This window comes from Acipenser ruthenus, chromosome 12, assembly GCF_902713425.1.
Source record: "Acipenser ruthenus chromosome 12, fAciRut3.2 maternal haplotype, whole genome shotgun sequence".
Taxonomy (NCBI): domain Eukaryota; kingdom Metazoa; phylum Chordata; class Actinopteri; order Acipenseriformes; family Acipenseridae; genus Acipenser; species Acipenser ruthenus.
Window position 1 is genome coordinate 10,294,916 of NC_081200.1, and position 21,083 is coordinate 10,315,998.

Below are 21,083 nucleotides of genomic sequence, written 5' to 3' on the forward strand. Positions count from 1 at the left end.
AGAGTCAATTAATACCGGTGTAAAGTACGGTCTGCTTGGGTCTCCGGCTGGATTCCCTTACAATGCAAGCCTACCTGTTGGATGACAAAGTAGCTGCCATTCGCAACTGTCTGGCACTGTTCAACAAGGGTTCACAGTACAATTGGTGTTGTTTTAAAAACTATTGGGTCTTATGCTCTCCCAGGAGGACTGTTCTCCCCGAATGGAGCCTTAATATTGTACTGGAGGCTCTCACGAAGGCCCCATTTGAGCCCATACACTCCACAGTTGAAGTACCTGTCTTTGAAGACAGCCTTCCTCATGGCTATCACCTCCGCTAAGCGGGTCAGTGAGCTGCAGGCGCTGTCTGTGCACAGCTCCTGCATGCGTATTTGGGAGGATGGCAGCAGGGTGTCTCTGTGCACCAACACTGCTTGCCTCCCCAAGGTGATCACAGCCTTCCCCATTAATCAGTCTGTGGAATTGGAGTCCTTCCATCCACCTCCATTTGCTTCAACAGAGGATGAGAGATTGAATTTCCTCTGCCCAGTGCGGGCACTGAGATGCTACGTGCATAGGACAAGAGCTCTGCGTCAATCTGACCAGCTCTTCGACTGTCACGGGACACGAACCCTAGGACAGTGCTTCTCTAATCAGCATCTGTCACATTGGATTGTGGACACAGTCTTGACTGCGTATAATGGTGCTGGCTTGTATAAAGTATACAAGCCAGCACCAAAAGTATAAATGATATCTATCTATCTATATATAGAACACTATTATAATGTAGTTTAATAAAATATAACCAGATTGTAAAAAACATATGGACTTTAAATGCTGTTCCACAATATACTTCATGTGGAGGTAGGATACTTCATGGAGTACAAAGGTCTACTCATAACCACATCACAGAATACAGTAACACTGGTGTCTGGACTATGTGAGTCACTCAGACTGCTAAGTAAATTCCCTCCTTCTACTGTAGGTGCATAAATGTTCTACATTCTAACAGGAGGGAAATGTGGATCATCTACCTAGTTTTAATTCATAACACAATGAGCGAAGTGTATGAAAGCATAGACAGCGTAAGGAACAGAAAAGTATGGCAAAGCAAGGCATAGCCACCTATCATTAACAATGGTAAACACCGGGTTTTGGTTGCTGTTGACGCTACAGAAAGATTTGCAAATTAATATCGTCCCAGAAAATGAAAAATAATTTGTTGGTTGATCCATTAGCTCAGCATTTTTTTTTTTGCAGCACTTTGCATTCATTAACCATGTGAGGAGTGATAAAACACAGGTGGAGACAGTGATATGAGGATACACACACACACACACACACACACTATTAGAATCTCACTGAACTTTTATAAAGTCATTCAAACCCCCCAAAAAACAAAAGATGAACACAGTGAACAGAACAGTGCAATCACAATATTTACAAGAGTATCCATGCTAAACATAAAAGGGACATAAATATAACTTGTGAGTGCGACACTTTGCTCTCAGAGTTTGACATCAGCACTTGTGTAGAGGACATTTCCATTGACTCACATCCAGCGTTCCCATTCTCTCGTTGAAACCGATTATATAAAAAAGGCGTTCCCTGTGAGCACTCGTCTCCCAGACATCTTTACAATTTTTAAAAGTTTACCCCCAAGTCATTAATCCATGGCAGGAGCTTACAATAAATATACTTTAGGTATTGGTTCCTAACTAGCCATGGAATAAAATATTCATACATAATACAAGCTAGACTTCTGAATGATACTGATTTCTACCTTCATATCATCCAGTCAAAAGAGAAAGGTCCAGTTCAGGTACATCCATAGTCTAATGTAATAGACATTTAAGAGAAACATTTACCATAATACATATTACAATTCACAGAAACTAGAGAAATATTTGTAAAACTAACGACAGGTTAAACTAACTTCAGGTGTATAGAAACTTGAAATCACTTAAAGTATCAAACACTGTACAGCCATCTTTTATTTCTTACATGCTTTTTTAATATAATTGACCTATATAATACAACAACCCCCAACCCCCCCAAATCTGATTGCAGACTTGCTTTTTCTTAGAAAACTATCAACATGTATTATCTTTTAATTGGGAAATGAATAAAAAGATGCAGGGCTGAAGTTTATTCATGGCATTCCTATCTTCACCACTCCCTACACGGTGACATTTAACCCGTCATCAGAAATGCTTTAGTCGATGCAAGGTATTTACTACTGGGACCATGGTGAATGAATTCCACTGTGTGATGGTGACAGTATGCCGTAACATTTCTACTACAGGATAATAATCTTTACCTGTTACTAGTGGTTATAGTAAAAAAAATACATACAAAATAAAATCAAGCGCTATACATTAGTAAACAATATAAATTGTTTCCATGTAAATTTGTTTATGTTACTAAACTGTACGTTTAGTAAACACACCTCTTCTAAAAGCACTGGAAAGCTCCAAGCTTCAGAACTCACAGCTTAACTTTATGGGTAATCCTACTAAAATGTCCATGGAAACCACAATCTTTTAGGTCACATTAGGGGTGCTGTAAAACTGAATTAAATATACTGTACTGTACTGGTGGAGAACAAGGTAAAGGGAGAAATAAGGTTAAGTCAACTGAGATGTAGTGTACTTATGATCTTTAATTGTAGGCCCAATGTGGTTACTCAATAAGAATAATGTATGATTCCTATGAAACTGTACTGTGTTGTCAGCAAGCAATGCATTGTGCAATATATGGAAATGTATTTTTAATTGTGTGCCACTGATGTTTGATATGTTTGAGAACTCTTTGCTCAGACCTCTTGTGGTTTGTACTGCATGACAAAACACCTATTTACAGAACTATGGCCCCTCTCATGCTAAAAATACAGCACTCTCATTGGCTCTTGATGACCTTATGATTTATAAAGATAGATAAAGCAGTTACCAAAACTAACAAACATACTCTGCCTGGATGCAAATTAACTGTGACTAATGTTAAACTCATTATGAGTGATTAAATTAAGCTTTTAGTTATCTGTCCAACCGGCTGTTCTGTGATAACTGTTCACTGCCACGACTAAAACTCTTTCTACCATTTACCTTGTTCACGATTATAGTTGTATTTTCACATAGAGAAAGTTGGTGAGTAGCATTGCAGTGCAACTTTCCATCAGCTACTTAAACTGAAGATGCAGTTTTTTTTTAAAATTGTTTTTATCAATTACATTGCAGTTTATCTATAAAAAATGCAAACAAAATATTTAGGAAAGGTACTTATGACTCTAGTGCTCCTGCTTCCACTAAATGAAAGAAGAGGGAGGTAAATGTTATTTTAAAACAATGTAACTTGTAACAATCTGCAGGGAAAAAAAATACTGCATCTTTACAAACAACTTCACACCATGCTTTTTACAATCACTCATCGGTATTAAGAAAACACTGCACTGCAGGGATAAGTGTCCACATAATATGGTTTACAAAGAAGAAAAGCTTTTACAGCAGTACAGTACAGCTTTCCCAGTATGCCAGAGGACAAGGTCTTAAGCTTTGGATTTGTGGCCTCCCTCCAAAGGTAATGAATGTCTTCTAAGTGTCCATGAGAAGTCATCATCTTGTTGTAGATACAGGGGTGATAGGGGGCCTTGCCTTCTCCAGAGAAGTACTTGTGGTATTGAGGAATCACCCCGGCTTTATTAGCACAGATTCCCATGAAAACATCATCTATGTAGAGTGTGGTGTTGAGCGTCATGGACGCCCTGTAGATTTTGTCAGCTACATCCCCTGAAACTACATATGCAGCACCTGCAGTGTAGTCTGGGTAAGAAGACCACTGGTACATCTCGTGGGGAACATAATACTTGCTTTCTTTGATCCTGATTGGAGGGGCTCCTCTATGGACACGTCCGATCCAGAGATCCCGGACACCTCTTTGGTCCAAGTCTTGGAGATACTTTACCAGGTTGGGCACATGGATGAAGATGTCATCATCCGCTGACATGACAAATTTTGCATGTCTGCAGTACATGTGAGCCCACTTGAACTGCAGGATCAACTTGAGGGTGAGGTTGTGGAAAGCATCAGTAAAGTCTTGTTGTATAAGGTCGCCATACTGCCGGTCTTCTCTTTCAAGATGCCTTTGGAAGACTTCTCTCTCCAATGGATATTTGTGAACCCCTAATGCAAAGACAACCTTCACATTGGCCTTCAGCTCGGAGCGGATGTACTTCTCGTTGCCCCAGGTGGAGCGGATAGCTTGGCGTCTCTCTAGGTTCTCTGGAGATGTCTTCACAAACAGCACAAGGAGCACATTTTGCTTTTCACATTTATCCTTGTGGTTGATCAAGTACTGGTAGTTGGGCAAGCTACTAGCATCCTCCCTGCTTATGGAAAGGCTATCGTTTAGGAAATTATAACTGTTTATAAGGTAACGATAGGAGTACGACTTCATGTGGCTTACAACATGGTTATCAAGTTGCTGCCAATATATCATAACAAGAGCGAGTATGACGCACGTCATCAACTGCACAAACTGGCATTTTCTAAATCTTCTGGCACCTCTAAACATTCTGTAATCTTACTGTCACCTCCAGTCACGGTCAGGTCCAGTATACAGGGTTCAATGGGCTGTCCTTGTTCTTGCACAGATTACAATTTTCAGCTTGTCTGAATTCCATCATAGTGTTCCCACAAGAAGGACCATCTTTGCAGTATGCATGGGGTTGCTTGAAAACGTGTGTTCCGTGAGAGAATTCTTAATTTAGAGTATTCCTTTTCTCAACAAATAAACAGATTTCTGCAATGCTGTCCTCATCTTGTTGTGCTGTTCCTTTTAGGCTCTGCAAAATAAAAAAATTAAAAAAGACAAGAAATGTTTACATTTTACAGAAAGCAAATGCAATACAAACTTTCCTCAACCACTTCCCGGTTAAACAAGCTTCCAAAATGATCATGGCACATAGTATCGATTCATACATCTGTTGTAAGAAGTCCAAATGTGTTATACCTGTTGTAACAGGGCCAGGAGCCCTGCACATGAAAAGGGGACAGGGCAAAGCCCTACCATAAATGTATTGTTTATTTTAGAACGGGGTACCCCTCCTCCCCTGTGCAATTTATTATTTTGTATTTGTTTTGTATTATTATTATTATTATTATTATTATTATTATTATGATGATGATGATGATGATGATGATGATGATGATGATGATTTATTTATTTATTTGTTTTTGTTTGAATATTTTCTTTATTTTATTATTCAAATAAACGGCGCCAGTATAACTCCACATTACTGTGAATACTGTGACCAAACGCCACAAGACTGACTACACTAAATCAATTAAAATATTGTATGAACAAAGCAGCATATACAAATACTGAAAATACAGTTAAATGGCAATGTCCTCTTGAACAGAAATATTATATCTATCTATCTATCTATCTATCTATATATATATATATATATATATATATATATATATATATATATATATAAATTTACTTTCTTATTAGGGGATTCAGAGGAGCAGTGAAGCATGTGTGTGTATATATATATTGACTGATATATGTTGACTGATGAGAGCTATCAATTAGGTGTTGCACTTGGTGTTTTTCTTTGTGTGCAAGAGGAAAACACTAAATGAGTATTGTGCAGAATACCCTGACTTTGAAGTGAAAACTGTAAATAAACATGGGACAGGAGATGAAGAAAATATCCTGGTATGTAAACTGGTATGTAACTGTAAAGTAGAAGTCACCGGGAAGGCAAACAGAATAGTTGAACACATGCAAGCACAACAAGGTCATAAAAATATGAAGGATAGCGCTCAGAAACTGTCTTTAAAAAGGTACAATGGAAGCTTGCTTGGTGAAAATGCTAGAAAAAACAAGAATCCGGTCCTGGTTGCCCTCATGATTTCATGCGTGGTTTGTGTTTTGAAGCGATTCTGCTCAATGCTACTAGTTGAGAGAGGTGTCGTGGAAACATGGTATCTGAGTCCAGCTGTGAGAGTGGGGAAGCTCTGTATAATAAGTGCAAGTTAGTTCTGTTCAACTATCTGTTTTGTTCTGTGCATATTTTTACTAGTAAATGTATACTATAAAAGTCTGTGTAATAAACGTTTATATGCTGCGTTTTCTGCGGTTTATTTGAGACATCTTTTTTTAATTGTGTAGGATCTTTATCTATACAAGGTATAGCTCTGCATTGACTAAACGTCATTTCAGTTTGAATGTTGTTCTAGTAGAATGTTGTTGACCATGGGTTTGTTGCATGTTGAATAATAAAGGGGTTTCGCAATGGCATAAACAGTCTGTTTTTTTTAAAGCATAAAGGTCGATTTCACCCATTCTCTGCTTGAACTGAAAAATAAAGATCGAAAGAAAAGGTAAATTCGATATCAGTTGTCGATTTGGCAAAAAAAGTAAAATCGAATAGTAGTAAGCCTAATTATATCCTGTGGTTACTTAGTAAAGCCCGGCCACACAGCACATCACAGGCTGCACAAAAAGTGACAATAAGCGGGTTTGTGAGATGATATTAGACAGGTAATTTCTCAAAGAACCTCTGGTGCATTGTGAGTGGTTTTTGAAAAATCGTGATAATAAAAGTGGTATAATATTAAGCGAGGTGATATAAAACGGGTTCATCTGTATGTGTGTGTGTGTGTATAAATAAACACAAATACCTTTTAAATCATAACACAATACATTATTTACCCCCTCATTATGTGCAGGGCTTTTCTTCCCTGCTGCACAGCTGACAGATCACATACAGAAAATATGACAAGCTACACCTGTAGATCCAGAAACTTAAAGAGTATATAAGGACCTTTTTATTTTATTGTGTTACATGTTCCCATGTGTTGCTACAACTGTTTAAGCAAGGTGTGTGTATTGTTTTAATTATTATTATTATTATTATTTTTTTTTTTTTTACATTTTGACCACTTTTTTGAACTTTTAAATTGCATTCCACTGCCTCCAAGATGGCTTCACATGGACCTGCATGGACCACTTAAACTACATTTCCCATCATCCTCCTACTCACATATGTAACTGATGGATTTACCAGTGAGCAGGTGGATGATGGGAAATGTAGTTCTGATAAATACATGAGAGGCCATCTTGGAGCTATAATAGAAACAGCCAGAGAGCACTGCAATTTAAAAGTGAAAAAAAAGTGATCAATATGTAAAAATATAATAATTAAAACAATACACACACCTTACTTAAATAGTTGTAGCAACACATGGTAACATGTAACACAATAAAATAAAAAGGTCCTTATATACCCTTTAAATAACTATCCCTCCTTAACCTCCTTTCAGAACACATTAACAAAAATAAAAAATGCATGTCAATAACATTCATCTCCCATCACTAAATACAAAATAAGGGCTATCTATCAGTAACATGAAAAAGTGGATGACTGTGGATATTCACTACCTGCACAAAGTTTGACATGCAGATAGATGGGCCGATGTCTTCATTTAACACAATTTCACATAATCTCATTAGCTTCAGTGCTAAAGTACGTCCATAGATGGGGAGAGAGACAAGCAAACAGGGAACCTCCACTATACCACATTCTAATACTCCTAATAATGTGTGTTTCATCATAAATGGACAAATGTTTTATTAATTGTAACATTTTGAACTGGAGTGCAGTGAACAGTATGTGCATCACTGCAACATACCCATTTGGTTCCTTATGGAAACCTGTTTTTTTATGGTAGTTTTGGAAGCTCTCCAGTAAACCATGAAACCCTGGAGTCGCTCGACCAAGCGGAGCATAGGTTGAATACTGTGAATAAATATAAAAGCCAGCACAGCAAATGCAGTATGTGTGCCCATAATGGAAGGGTTTAAGTAACAGACGAAACAGATTTGCTGAGCTGTATAAAACTTTGACAACAAAAAATACCATTACAACAGCAAGTTTGTACTCAGCAACTGTGAACAACAATGATCGGGATAGCAATACCATAGGGAGAACTGGTCTGCTGGTCACATACTTCTGTGGTTAGCATTCAGAATTGTTAGTCATCAATGAGTTTAAATTTCAACTTCTGTTTTTTAACCCTTTAGCGCTTGTAGGTTGGCAACCTTAAACCACAAACGAAAAGCCAATATATCCACAGAAAAGCCTTACGTAGCTGTTTCCAATGATATCATGTCTTCTGTTGTGGAATGTATTATTTTTTTTTATATAAGCCACGCCCCCCAAAAAATCACAACAATTTATAAGAAATATTTAAAACTGCAAATTTCCACCCCAGTTAGATATAGAAAAATATTAGGATGTTAACTTTGCAAAATTTTATAAGGATTTCAAATAAAAAGTCTGATTTTAAATATCCTCTACTGTTGAGGAGCTACAAGATGAGCCATGGTGTATATGACAAAATGCCTGAAAACTGGCCTAATTTTCACTGTCAGCTATTTTATGGAAGTAGTCCACACATTGGACATTTCCAAATCGTATGTAAAAACTTTTAAGCTCAAAACATATGAATAAATACAAGTAGACAATGCAGTTTTTATTAAATTATTCAATAATTTTGCATTATGAAGAGAAAAATCATATTTATATGCAAACGTTATAGAATTCAATGTAACCACGGATAGCAAATAAAAAAATACTATAGAAAAACTAACTATAACAACAATTATATACAGTATACCTGTATATATATATATATATATATATATATATATATATATATATATATATATACACACACTATAAATGGCAACAAAGCAGTAAACCTAACTATATTGGGCTACTACAACAAATGTGGCCACCACTGTAAAGCAAACAAATACATTTTTGGCATATAAACCTCTTTCCAGATGTTTTAAATGCCAGCTTTAAAAGAAACGTAAACCAATACCAAGTCCTCTAAATTATACTGTCAGGACATTTTGAACACGTTTGCTACAAAACATTATGCTTGAAAAAAATAGATGAAAAGACATTTTTCAATAAATTGAAATCAATAAATCAAAATATCTGTAGTTTATATTAAAACTAACACTATTTGAGTTTGCTGTGACATTATTGATGCAATACATGCTTTTAGTAGTGACAGCCCTTGAATTCATTCAGATTTTATTGAATCACGCACATTTAGGCAAAACACAGTTATCAGTTATCAAAAAGTCACTTATATACCAGTTGAAAGTTTCTCTACATGAATATAAGTAAAACTGAATGTTATCATAAAAAGTACTGGAATTATTATTATTTTTTTCATATCAAATGTTGCCATGTTTTATAGTTAGGTCTGAAAACATGTCTATTATCTCACACTTAAAACCTTAAAACAATGTATTTGTAGATGGTCCTGCTGTTTTTAAAAGTTAAACATATTTAAGCCCTGTTGTTGATTATCTAGATTGTATCCTGTTATACAGGATTAAGTGCAATCTTGGCTTTTTCTTTCGTTTTATCTTGGAGAAGATAAAACAAACAAATACCACTTTGTTAGATCAGGTCACTTACCAACTCAAAAAAGTATTATCCATTATCCATTTAATAAAAAAAAGTCCAGATTCTTTTTCCATCACAAGATGTTCTCAAGTATTATGAAGTATTCATTCAAAAGGAATGGAATTCGTTTCAAATTGGTGATTAGTTTTACCAGCAGCACAACTCCATCCCTGACTTAGAGAAAAGTGGCAACTGCAGCAGCAGAGTGAAGTACAGTAGTACATACCTTACAGGACGTAACGAGCAAGCTCTGCCCTCTGGCTGTCAGTACTGCAAAAGGCTTCAACACCCAGGAAACACATACTGTATGGTTGAAATACTTGAGATCTTGCTCTGTATTTCCAGTCAGCAGCAACAGCCTTAGAATGCTTGCCATTTATATGGGTGACAGCTAGGGTGTGATTTCCCCATAGCTTCAAACCCTTTCCCCGTAACATCCCTCAATGATTAAGACTTTTTTTTTGTTTTCTTAAAATCTAAAAGGGTTTCCTTTTAAACCTTAAATGTACAGCCAACTCTATATTAATCCTGCTGGTATTTTCTCCTGAATTAGATGTAAATTATTGTGCCACTTATTAACCATAATAGTGTCTGCAATAACAATACAGTGGAAAAAAGTAATAAATACAAAAATAAGGTTTAAAAATGTTACTGTGATCCAAAATAGAAAATTTTAAATTTTAATCTGAGTTTATTTTTGTAGCTAGAATATTGGAACCAGCCTGTAAAATGTTACTGGTAATTGAAAAGAGTCTAACTAAACAAATATGGCAGCAGCCAAGCTGTATATCAATCAATCAATCTTTATTTTATATAGGGCCTTTCATAGTGGACCACCATCACAAAGATGCAGTAACAACAAGAAAATCCATAATAATTTAAATACAGAAAAATGCATAATACATTAAATACAGTGGGAAAAAAATTTAACAAAAAACCAATGTATCATACATCAACATCAAAATTCCATACTTTTTCCAGACTTCCATTTATTTTTCCCAGACTTGTGTTTAAGTTAGTTTCTAGTAGTTTTTCGATAGTTATCCACATAGGCGGGCAGCTGCAGAGCATTATAGCTTTTTGATCCAGAGCAGAAGTTGCTCCTGGTTTTCTAAAAGTATTTGTCAGAATCTGGAGGTGCATATCTAGCAAGAGACAATGCAGGTATGCAAAAGAGAAGGAAGATGCAATCTAAGAAATGGCCAATAGTTGAGAACTAAGTTGCATTATTTACAAAAAGAATATAAAAAGTTTTTTTAAATAAGGAACCACGACTTAAATTAACACTTGCAATTTATTTATTTATTTATTTATTTATTTATTTATTTTGGGGGTGGCGACTTCCTTAACTTACACCAGCAGCTTATATTGTTCGTTTTGGATTGTCATTTTATTATAGTGAACAAAAGGCTTTGGACCCAAACTGGGTTGTTATAGCGAGGGTGTACTGAATTTAGTATTTGACTTGTATATTTAATATATGACACTTGCACATTTGAATATATAATGCATGCACATTTGTTGTTTAATTTTTGTTATTTTGCACCTCCCATAGTGTTCAACATTTAACAGATGGTATAAAGAAGTTTGGACCAGAATCCAGTATCATCACTTACAAAAAAATAATATACTGCAAGTATACTTGTGCCAAAATAGGATAGTGTAATGGTACCAATAGTATACTAAAATCAGACAATTGAATATGCTTCATAACTATCGCCATGCTCAGTCAAAAATAATTTGAATCCTACTATACCCTCAGGGGTTGAGTCACTCTGAAAGAATGTGTGAAAAGGTATTGTTTCTCATGCTGTTGTCAATTCATGTAGTTGAACAGGTTTCTTCATCTATTTGGAGACAGGTGTTGGGGAGGGGAGGGGATTTCAAGAATTAAATGGGATCTAATAGCTAACAAGGCTTGTGAGAACCTCAACAGTAGTATAGTACAACTAACCTGCTTTATACTGTGACATAAAGCTGAAGAAATGCTGATCCAATGTTATATATATATATACTTAGTAAATAAATGGGTGCAGTTCATTTTTCTCTATACATCATTAGTATTTGGAGAACCTACCTAACTTGCTAAGGACATTATTAGTCTGCCTGTACGTCACACTATTACGTAAAGTTATATCTACAGTTTTCAATGCATCCACCCAAAACAAAGGGCAGATAATATCTTAATACCAACAAACATTTCTATACTGATATGCAAGCTTTAGAGCACACAGCACACATGTCCATGGCTCCTAGTAAAATTACTTGATTACAGTACATGATATACCCTTTGTAATAGACTGATGTAGTTTTATATTAAAACAAACCTTATTACAATTGCAAATATGTAATGAGGTAGTTAAGATTAGAATGTGGACTTTCATTTTGTTGTGTGCACTGATAGCGCTCGATAAAGCTTTTTACTTTTGGTGGTGACTAGATTTAGATTTTTCCCAACAATATTAAACAAAACAAAAAAAAGCTAAGTTCACTGTCATTCTCTCTTTTTTAGGCACATCATGAATGAGCTGATAGACACGGAGAGAGTATATGTGGAAGAGCTTCAAAGCATCATTGAGGTATGGAGCCTTTCGTACCAAGGGACATACGGTCTACCTATCCAGCTGTACAGTGAAATAAAAAATGACTTCAAACACAACCTACATTCAAAGTACTGTATGTGGGATCGCATCTTGTAAGCAATGCCCACTCAACGAAGATACACAGCAGTGAATTTTAGATCAAAGATATATTCACCATGACTCCCTAAAAAACATGCAATTCTAAAAAGAATATCAATACAAATGTTCATCTCAATTGCTGTGCTGTAGTTAAAATATAAGTGTTACAGGTATGTATGGAGACTTCCACTAAACATTCCCAGTAGGCAGTTTGCAAATGAATCGGAGCCTTTTGTACAATACCTCTGTGTTTAATAGATCAAACCTGAAATAACCATTACGATTACCTTAGCTACAAGCACAACATACACTAGTTCAAGAGCTGCACAAAGACTTTTTAGCAGCACAGAGTATATTTGCATTGATCAAACGGCAGTGATATATACACTCTGTAAACTGTGACTGACAATCTTATAGAAGCCTCTGAATAAGGAATAATAAATAATGGTCTGTGACAGGATGACTGACGAGGTGACGTCAGGCCAGAAGCAGGAAGAAAACAAAGGAAAAAATACTGTGGTGCAAAAACACGCTGCGGCGCCATTTATTTAAATAACAAAAACAAACAAAATAAAAGGTTTTAACAAAACCAATACTGCTCACAGAGAGAAAATAAAAGTTTAAACAAAATAATCGCAAACACTAAACAAGAACAATAGGACAGGCTGGGCAGTTGCTGTCACTGTTCCTATTTATATTTTAGGTTTGTTTAGAATATTAATCCACTCACTTTCGCTCTCTCACGTTCTCTCCTCTGAACACCCACAGCTTGGGAGATGGTCACCTTCTGCACGAGGTTTTTAATGTGGATGGGGCTTCCCATCCACGCTGCAAAACAATACAAAACATACGGCTCCACCGTCATATTTATAAATAAATAAATCACAACAACAACAATAACAATAATAATAATAATAATAATAATAATAATAATAATAATAATAATAATAATAATAATAATACTACAACAAAACAAATACAAAATAATATATTGCACAGGGGCGGAGGGGTACCCCGTTCTAAAAATAAATAATACATTTACAGTGCCTATAAGTCTACACCGCCTTTCCAAATTTTCACTTTTTGTTGCCTTATAGCCTGGAATTAAAATAGTTTTTTTTTTCATTAATCTACACATCCTACCCCACAACTTCCAAGTGAAAAAAACATTCTAGAAATTTGTAGAAAATTAATTAAAAATAAAAACTGAAATAGCTTGGTTGGATAAGTGTCCATCCCCCTTGTAATAAATTAGCTCAGGTGTAACCAATCGCCTTCAAAATCACACACCAAGTTAAGTGGCCTCCAACTGTGTTAAATTGTAGTGATTCACATGATTTCAGGATAAATTCAGCAGTTCCTGTAGGTTCCCTCTGCTGGGTAGTGCATTTCAAAGCAAAGACTCAACCATGAGCACCAGGGCGTTTTCAAAAGAACTCCGGAACAGGCACAGATCAGGGGATGGGTATAAAAAAAATATAAAAGACCTTGAATATCCCTTGGAACACGGTCAAGATGATTATTAAGAAGTGGAAGGTGTATGGCACCACCAAGACCCTGCCTAGATCAGACCGTCCCTCCAAACTGGATGACCGAGCAAGAAGGAGACTGATCAGAGAGGCTATCAAGAGGCCGATGGCAACTTTGCAAAAGCTATAGGCTTTTATGGCCAAGACTGGTCAAAGTGTGCATGTGACAACAATATCCCAAGCACTCCACAAATCTGGCCTGTATGGTAGGGTGGCAAGAAGGAAGCCATTACTCATGAAAGCCCACCTTGAATCCTGTTTGAAGTATGCAAAAAAAACACTCAGGAGATTCTGTAGCCATGTGACTAAAATTGAACTTTTTGGCATAAATGCAAAGCGTTATGTTTGGTGCAAACCCAACACAGCGCATCACCCAAAGCACACCATCCCTACTGTGAAGCATGGTGGTGGCAGCATCATGTTATGGGGATGTTTCTCATCGGCAGGGACAGGGACAACGACCCAAAGCACACAGCCAAAGCTACACTGGAGTGGCTAAGGAACAAAAAGGTAAATGTCCTTGAGTGGCCCAGCCAAAGCCCCGATCTAAATCAATCCAATTGAAATTTGTGGCATGACTTGAAGATTGCTGTCCATCAACGCTCCCCAAGGAACTTGACAGAGCTTGAACAGTTTTGTAAAGAAGAATGGTCAAATGTTGCCAAATCTAGGTGTGCAAAGTTGGTAGATACCTATCCCAACAGACTCTCAGCTGTAATTGCTGCCAAAGGTGCTTCCACCAAGTATTAACTTAGGGGGGTGGAGACTTATCCAATTATGATCTTTCAGTTTTGTTTTTTTAATATATAATTTTTTTAATATATAATTTTTTTCTCAATAAAAACTTTTTTCCCCTTGTGGAGTATGGTGTGTAGATAAAAAAATCCTCATTTAAATGCATGAAACTCTGAGGCACTGACACAACAAAATGTGAAAAAAGTTCAAGGGGGTGTATGGTAGGGCTTTGCCCTGCCCCCTTTTCATGTGCAGGGCTCCTTGCCACATGGTAAAATAAACTTTCCAAAGGTAAAGCCAACAGAAGAGTTTGGCTGCAACCTTTATAGCACAATGATAGTATATATTCATTGATTCAAGTGTCAGTTTTACTGTTCTTATCAGCTTATTGAGTTGTGTGTGTGTTTTTGTTTACAATGCAAGTGGCATAATGTATAGTAGGCTATACATTGTGATTAACTGAATGATTGTTTTCTAATAGGCAAATTTATATTAAAATATCTTATATTAAAAACCTTAGGAGCTATTTTTGTATAAATGTTTAACCAAATGAATGTTGGTTCAAAACTTTATAATGTATATTACGCCTGTGTATGTTACTAACGTGCTTGCTAAACTGCTTATTATGAAGCCCTACCTTCTGTTTATTATTCTTACAGGGTTATTCTGCTGAGATTGACAACCCAGAATTTGTCAATCTTGTTCCAATTGCTCTGCAAAACAAAAAGGAAGTGCTTTTTGGCAATCTTGGTGAAATATACGAGTTTCACAAGAGGTAATATGTTTGCTTAAGAGCAAATTGAATTTGCATTGTTGAGGTCATATTCATTTAAAAAGTACAGTGGAACGTCGTATATCCGACCATCACATAACCGCCCTGATCAAAAAGTAGGCTACAATACAGCTTCCACAATGGAAACAGAAAGAAAGCATTATACCAATCAGCCTTTTGGTGTGTTCCCCTTTAAAAAGGCGGGCTGTGTGCGTGTGTCAGTCAGCTGCGTGTAGCAGTGACGTTTCAATGTACCAGTCAAGAAAGCTTTTTTTTTTTGTGCAAAGTGTTTATATGATGGAGCGCACGCTTGCAGATATTGGCAGCATGTTGTTGTAGCTTTTCAATGCATTTGAATTAAACAAAGCAAGTTTCATAAAAGCAATGCTTACCGATCGTTTGTTTAAAATAGCCGAAGCAATATTCAAACCGAGCTGCTTATTGGCTGTTGGAAATATCAAGAAAGAGCCAAAGTACCATGACAGAGATATTAAGAAAGCAGAACCTGGGAGGCAGGGACTTCTAGAGTTTTTTAAAAAAAAAAAGCTTTGCGTGGAGATGACTTATAGCAAACCTGCATAGCAACAGTGTATTTGTAGCCTAATTAATCTCGTTTACGTTTGCTTACTTTTAAAGCAAAAAATGTCCCCATGTTTAAAGCAGTTTGTGTGTTGTTTTTGTTCACTAACCTATTTATGGATGTGTAAATGCTTTTTCTATAGATATTTGAAAATCTGACTTTTTCACATATCTGCCTATACCCCAGTCCACAGGGGGTCGGATATGCGACGTTGTACTGTATAATGTTCGTAGTATGACCACTGAGATAGAACAAAGTTTGAAGTTCATGAAACTATTATAGGCTGCTGTTAAAGAAGACAGAAACGTTTATGAAGCCTATAAATTAACCACAACAGCCTATACAGTAATCCGTCACCCACCCGTCCCAAATCCACCCTAACCATTTATCTGCCATGATCTTCAGCAACGTTAGTTTATTATTGAACAGAGAAGATTAGTTCAGATATTGTAGATATCTGAACTAGCAGCAGTGTGGCGTAGTGGTTAGGGCTCTGGACTCTTGACTGGAGGGTCGTGGGTTCAATCCCAGGTGGGAGACACTGCTGCTGTACCCTCGAGCAAGGTGCTTTACCTAGATTGCTCCAGTAAAAACCAACTGTATAAATAGGTAATTGAATGTAAAGATAATGTGATATCTTGTAACAATTGTAAGTCGCCCTGGATAAGGGCGTCTGCTAAGAAATTAATAATAATAATAAAATGTTTTCGTACACTGTGTTGCACGTTCGCTGCCATTGCTGGTAGTGTCACATGAGCTGTCAGTGTGTTGATATGTAAATCCTGTTCGTCTGCGGGGCGTATCAACTTCAACCTACGTCTCAATCTCCTGCCTGTCACTCAGCAGCAAATGCATGCACGCACACGGCAGACGGCTACCCTGTCACAAGCATTAATACCCTGTATCATTCTAAACAAGGGATTTAGGGGAGTTCCCTAATAAAAGCTGAATGTCGAAACAATAATTGTGTAAAACAGGATTCATTCATCCGACTTTTTATATATCTGCCCTTACTCTGGTCCCACCGCAGTCAGATATGCAACAGATTACTGTATTAAACTTGAAAAGAACTCATGGGTTCAAGCTTTGTGAATAGGGCCTACTGACACCAGAAATAAGCTTTTCCAAGCTGTTTCATTGTTGTTGTTTGTTTTCCCATTCGGCTATCAAATTTCAACAAACGTGCATTACACAAAACTACACAATGGGTTTAATTTAAAAGCTTCTGTATTGCTTCAGTGTTTTGCTTTTAATACCGTTGCCCGCAGACAAATATTTTTGTAGTCAATTATCTTTTTAGTGGCATTTAGGCAGTGGAAGCGTGTTTGCATTATACATTATACATATAATTTAGGGGCCTGTAAGTACTGTTAATTGTTTGAGAAAAAGTTAAAATAGAATTCTGTTTAATGTCTATTTGAACACTATTTTCTATTTAATGTATATTTTATACTGTATCTTGTTTTGATATATACCTTTTTAAAAAATATTTATTTTAGGACATTTCTTAAAGAACTAGAAAATTGCACAGAAAATCCAGAACTGGCGGGAACTTGTTTTTTGAAGAGGGTAAGTGTACAGAAAGTTTTTGTTAGCATCATTTTGAGAGTTTGAAAATATACCACGGCTTTAACAGGACCAGCTGTGGAGTAATTTATCTGTATCTAATATTATAATATATATAGTAAACCGACGCTTCCTCTCCGGGTTCGTTGCCCCTTTAAAAATTGACTTACCTGATTTCTAAAGGCGCGTTTGGAGCATAGAGTTGAAGTACCTGTCTATGAAGACATCCTTCCTCATGGCTATCACCTCTGCTAAGCGGGTCAGTGAGCTGCAGGCGCTGTCTGTGCACAGCTCCTGCATGTGTATTTGGGAGGATGGCAGCAGGGTGTCTCTGCGCACCAACCTGCTTTCCTCCCCAAGGTGATCACATCCTTCCACATTAATCAGTCTGTGGAACTGGAGTCCTTCCATCCACCCCCTTTTGCTTCAACAGTAGAGGAGAAATTCAATTTCCTCTGCCCAGTGCGGGAGATGCTACGTGATGGGTCAAGAGCTCTGCGTCAGTCTGACCAGCTCTTTGTCTCAGGACACGGACCCTAGGACAGCCCGTCAAAGCAGCATGTCACACTGGCGTGTCACAGTGGTCTTGACTGCGTATAATGGTGCTGGCTTGCCCCCACCTGGGAGAGTAGCCGCACACTCAACTAGAGGGTTGGTTATATCATGGGCCCTCTTCAGAGGGGCCTCGCTGTCCGATATTTGTACTGCTGCTAGCTGGGCTACGCCGCATACTTTCTCCAGGTTCTACCGCCTTATTGTGGTAGATCCTGCCCTGCCTTCATTAGGTACAAGGGTCCTTGAGGGTGCAAGCTCACACCGCTAACCCTTGGGTTATGCAGTTCTGATGCATCCCTCTGCTGCCGTTCCTTCTCCCTCGCAACGGCGCTGGTATACATTATCCCATACACAATGTCGTTGGTGGTCGTCTTCGAATTGAAAGGGAACGCTAGGTTACTTACCATAACCCTGGTTCCCTGAAAGAGAAGACGACCACCAACCGCGAGGTCGCATCGGTCGCCCTCACGGGTTCGATGGAAAAAGAGAAATGGCTTCCTCAGGATGACGGTTTTAATCCCTCGGTGGGTGGGACCGAGTGCATCATCCCAGGAAGGGGCCTATCGGCAGCTCTGGTATAGAGAGCTCAACAATTACCTACCCAATGGGCAGGCATATCCCATACATAATGTCGTTGGTGGTCGTCTTCTCTTTCATGGAACCAGGGTTACGGTAAGTAACCTAACGTTTTGCAGAGTACTTTCGATTCAAAGGGAACTGTCGGCTTTTAATTGGCCAATTTAATACTGTGATAATATGGCTCCGTGTTCAGCGGGACAGTTCATGCTTTTCAACTCATTCTGAGCCATATGGTCACCTTAGCAATTATCATCATGTATGTTTTGCCTCATATCAATTTCAAACTTTTAAACCTCAACATCAACAGATCGAAGAATTGTAACAAGAAGGATTTTAAAAAACCTGAAGACATTACACACTATTGTTATGCTTATGTGTTCATAATGTGGATCTGCATTGGCCATGTGAAACTCACCTGTTTACAGATGGCGACATTTTTTTTTTTTAATTGAAAGCACTTTGGAGATTATACACACAGCACAACCTAATTGTGTGATTTAAAAGTTTAACCAGCTTTCAATTGAAATGTGTCGGTTCAGTGAGACCTTAAAGGAAAATTATTCGTAACCACTGTATTCGTCCCATCCCTTATATATATATATATATATATATATATATATATATATATATATATATATATATATATATATATATATTAAAATTTTTCTTTCAGAAAGAGGATCTTCAGATTTATGAAAAATACTGTCAGAACAAACCTCGTTCTGAAGCTCTATGGAGACAATGTGGAGATAGTCAATTCTTTCAGGTACACTTTGCTTTTATTTAATTTAAAACATGAATTAAAATAATTTGTCTTCCTATGATCCTACATTCCTGCTAGCCCCTCGCCACAAGCGCAACTTTTTCCCTTGTGGCTCAACTATTTTTCCCAAAGTTCGCCACGGTGGCGAATGCTTTGAAAAATGTACTTGTGTAAGACTGCCAGCACATACAACGTGTGTTGGTAGGTGAATCAATATAGACTGTTTAGTTTGATTTCATTTTGCCCAATTAAAGCCCTTTGGCTTGATCACGTAACATATGCATGCCACAAACGTTGTGTTCGGCAGGAGGACGGCTCTAATTAGAAACAGCGTACAGCACTGCTTGTAAAAACGGAAAAAAAAAATTGTACAGACAAATTACCAGAATCATGTTTCAAAAGATGTAGCCCAAGGAATACCAGTCACCCATGTACAAAAAGCTAAAATATGAGCGTGATACTAGTCACAGGGAGGTGAAGCAGTCATGGTTTCAAACATACCTTTTCACAGAGGACAAGCCAGAAACAAGCAGCTTCAAAAGACCACAGTTAAGTGTTTTTTTTTTTTTTTTTCGTTGTTTGCTATCTCCAAAATGTGCTGAAATATATTTTGGAAATAGTAACAGAGTGGATTCGAAAGAGGAAGAATAAAGAATAAACACATTTATTACAATATACTGTCAGTAGTCCCTGGTGAAAGAACACGGTAAAAATTTTTTTTAAAAAACCCGTTTTTTAAACAAAGTAGTGGCTGTACAAGCCTACTAATATTATTAATCACATTAGTACAATCTTGTGTAACTGTAGCTGTGGTTGGTCAGGGAGGCATTACTATTAACACACTAATAGCACTGTCTACTGGCACACTTTTGCTGTACAATTCTGTAGTGAAAAGAAAACTGTGTCACAGTCAAATAACGTAAAGGATTATGCAGTACATGAATATCTCTGTAATCGGTAATCCGTTTTTTCACATGGGACTAAGTTTGACATTTATTAAATGGGAATCAAGAGTTGTAGTTCAATTTAAATATAATATTTATGTGTATTGTAAATGGTAGGGTCTGGCATTTAAATATCTAGGTGTTTTCAAATAAAACACACGTCTTTTTGCCTTGGTGAACCAGTATGTTTATAACCTGTTTATAGTATTAAATGGCTTAAGATTTTCCAGTGTGGCTAAAAAATGTTGAGTTACTTTAGCCACAGTGGCTAACTAAATGAAAGTCTTAGATAGAAAGCAGTGATTGGCCCTGGTATTGGGATATCAGCTGAAACATAAACCCTTGAACTGTGGGTCTAAAAGTTATTTTACCTGAAAATCTGTTGACGGAAGATCCAGTCATAGAGCAATGGTCCCGTCCTTCTCGCTCAAGAGAAAACCGTTACGAAGAAATGGCTGACTGTAATTTACAGCGACCGATTATGGCGCCAAAGTGATGCTGCGAGTAAAGCACAGCGCATTCTCAGTAGCTAAGCAAGTAACTCACAAGAACATATGTATAGAAATCTATAGTAGTTTTTTTAAAAAACAGGCTTGCTACAAAATGATTTACTGATTAAGGTATATGGATCAGTCGGACGCAAGACAACAGTGTTTTTATTGATAGCTGATACACATTCATACGTGTTGTGAACTTGTAGAACGTCATCACAGCACGCCTACCCCTAGCACAGCAGTCAAAGTCATAAGCTGTCGGCTGCGACATTTCTCTGCACTTGTTTTATTATTCACAATAATACATGATTAGGCTATATTTATGTGCGCGAGCTTGGAGACACCATATATACGTTTTCTTGTATGATTTTACGATTTTGTGGAGGAAGAAACTAAAAACACGTTTTTCG

The 21,083-nt window shown here is 37.2% G+C and overlaps 2 protein-coding genes across 21 annotated transcripts in view; one reads left to right on the forward strand and one right to left on the reverse strand.

Annotated features, from left to right (window-relative positions):
• The window catches only part of LOC117417153 (guanine nucleotide exchange factor DBS-like), a 100,206-nt gene that overhangs the window by 59,177 nt on the left and 19,946 nt on the right, over positions 1-21,083 (forward strand). For all 17 annotated transcript variants that reach the window (XM_059034504.1, XM_059034505.1, XM_059034511.1 and 14 more), the window contains exons 16-19: positions 11,988-12,054; positions 15,080-15,195; positions 17,272-17,341; positions 19,146-19,238. In XM_059034504.1, coding sequence (XP_058890487.1) covers positions 11,988-12,054; positions 15,080-15,195; positions 17,272-17,341; positions 19,146-19,238 — 346 coding nt within the window. The remainder of the gene's footprint in view (positions 1-11,987; positions 12,055-15,079; positions 15,196-17,271; positions 17,342-19,145; positions 19,239-21,083) is intronic.
• LOC117417154 (lactosylceramide 1,3-N-acetyl-beta-D-glucosaminyltransferase-like) lies at positions 1,148-20,851 on the reverse strand. 4 transcript variants are annotated; one of them, XM_059034516.1, is made up of 4 exons: positions 20,551-20,851; positions 15,058-15,133; positions 12,887-12,984; positions 1,148-4,819 (listed from the first exon to the last, which is right to left on the reverse strand). In XM_059034516.1, the coding sequence occupies exon 4, from the start codon at positions 4,546-4,548 to the stop codon at positions 3,412-3,414; it is 1,137 nt and encodes a 378-aa protein (XP_058890499.1). In that variant the 5' UTR covers positions 4,549-4,819; positions 12,887-12,984; positions 15,058-15,133; positions 20,551-20,851; the 3' UTR covers positions 1,148-3,411. The 4 variants fall into 4 exon arrangements, with proteins under 4 accessions (XP_058890499.1, XP_058890500.1, XP_058890501.1 ...); XM_059034517.1 differs by lacking the exon at positions 15,058-15,133; XM_059034518.1 differs by lacking the exons at positions 12,887-12,984; positions 15,058-15,133.

Coding starts and splice junctions, on each gene's coding strand:
- LOC117417154 (XM_059034518.1), bottom strand. CDS start 4,548: ATGTTTAGAGGTGCCAGAAGATTTAGAAAATGCCAGTTTGTGCAGTTG.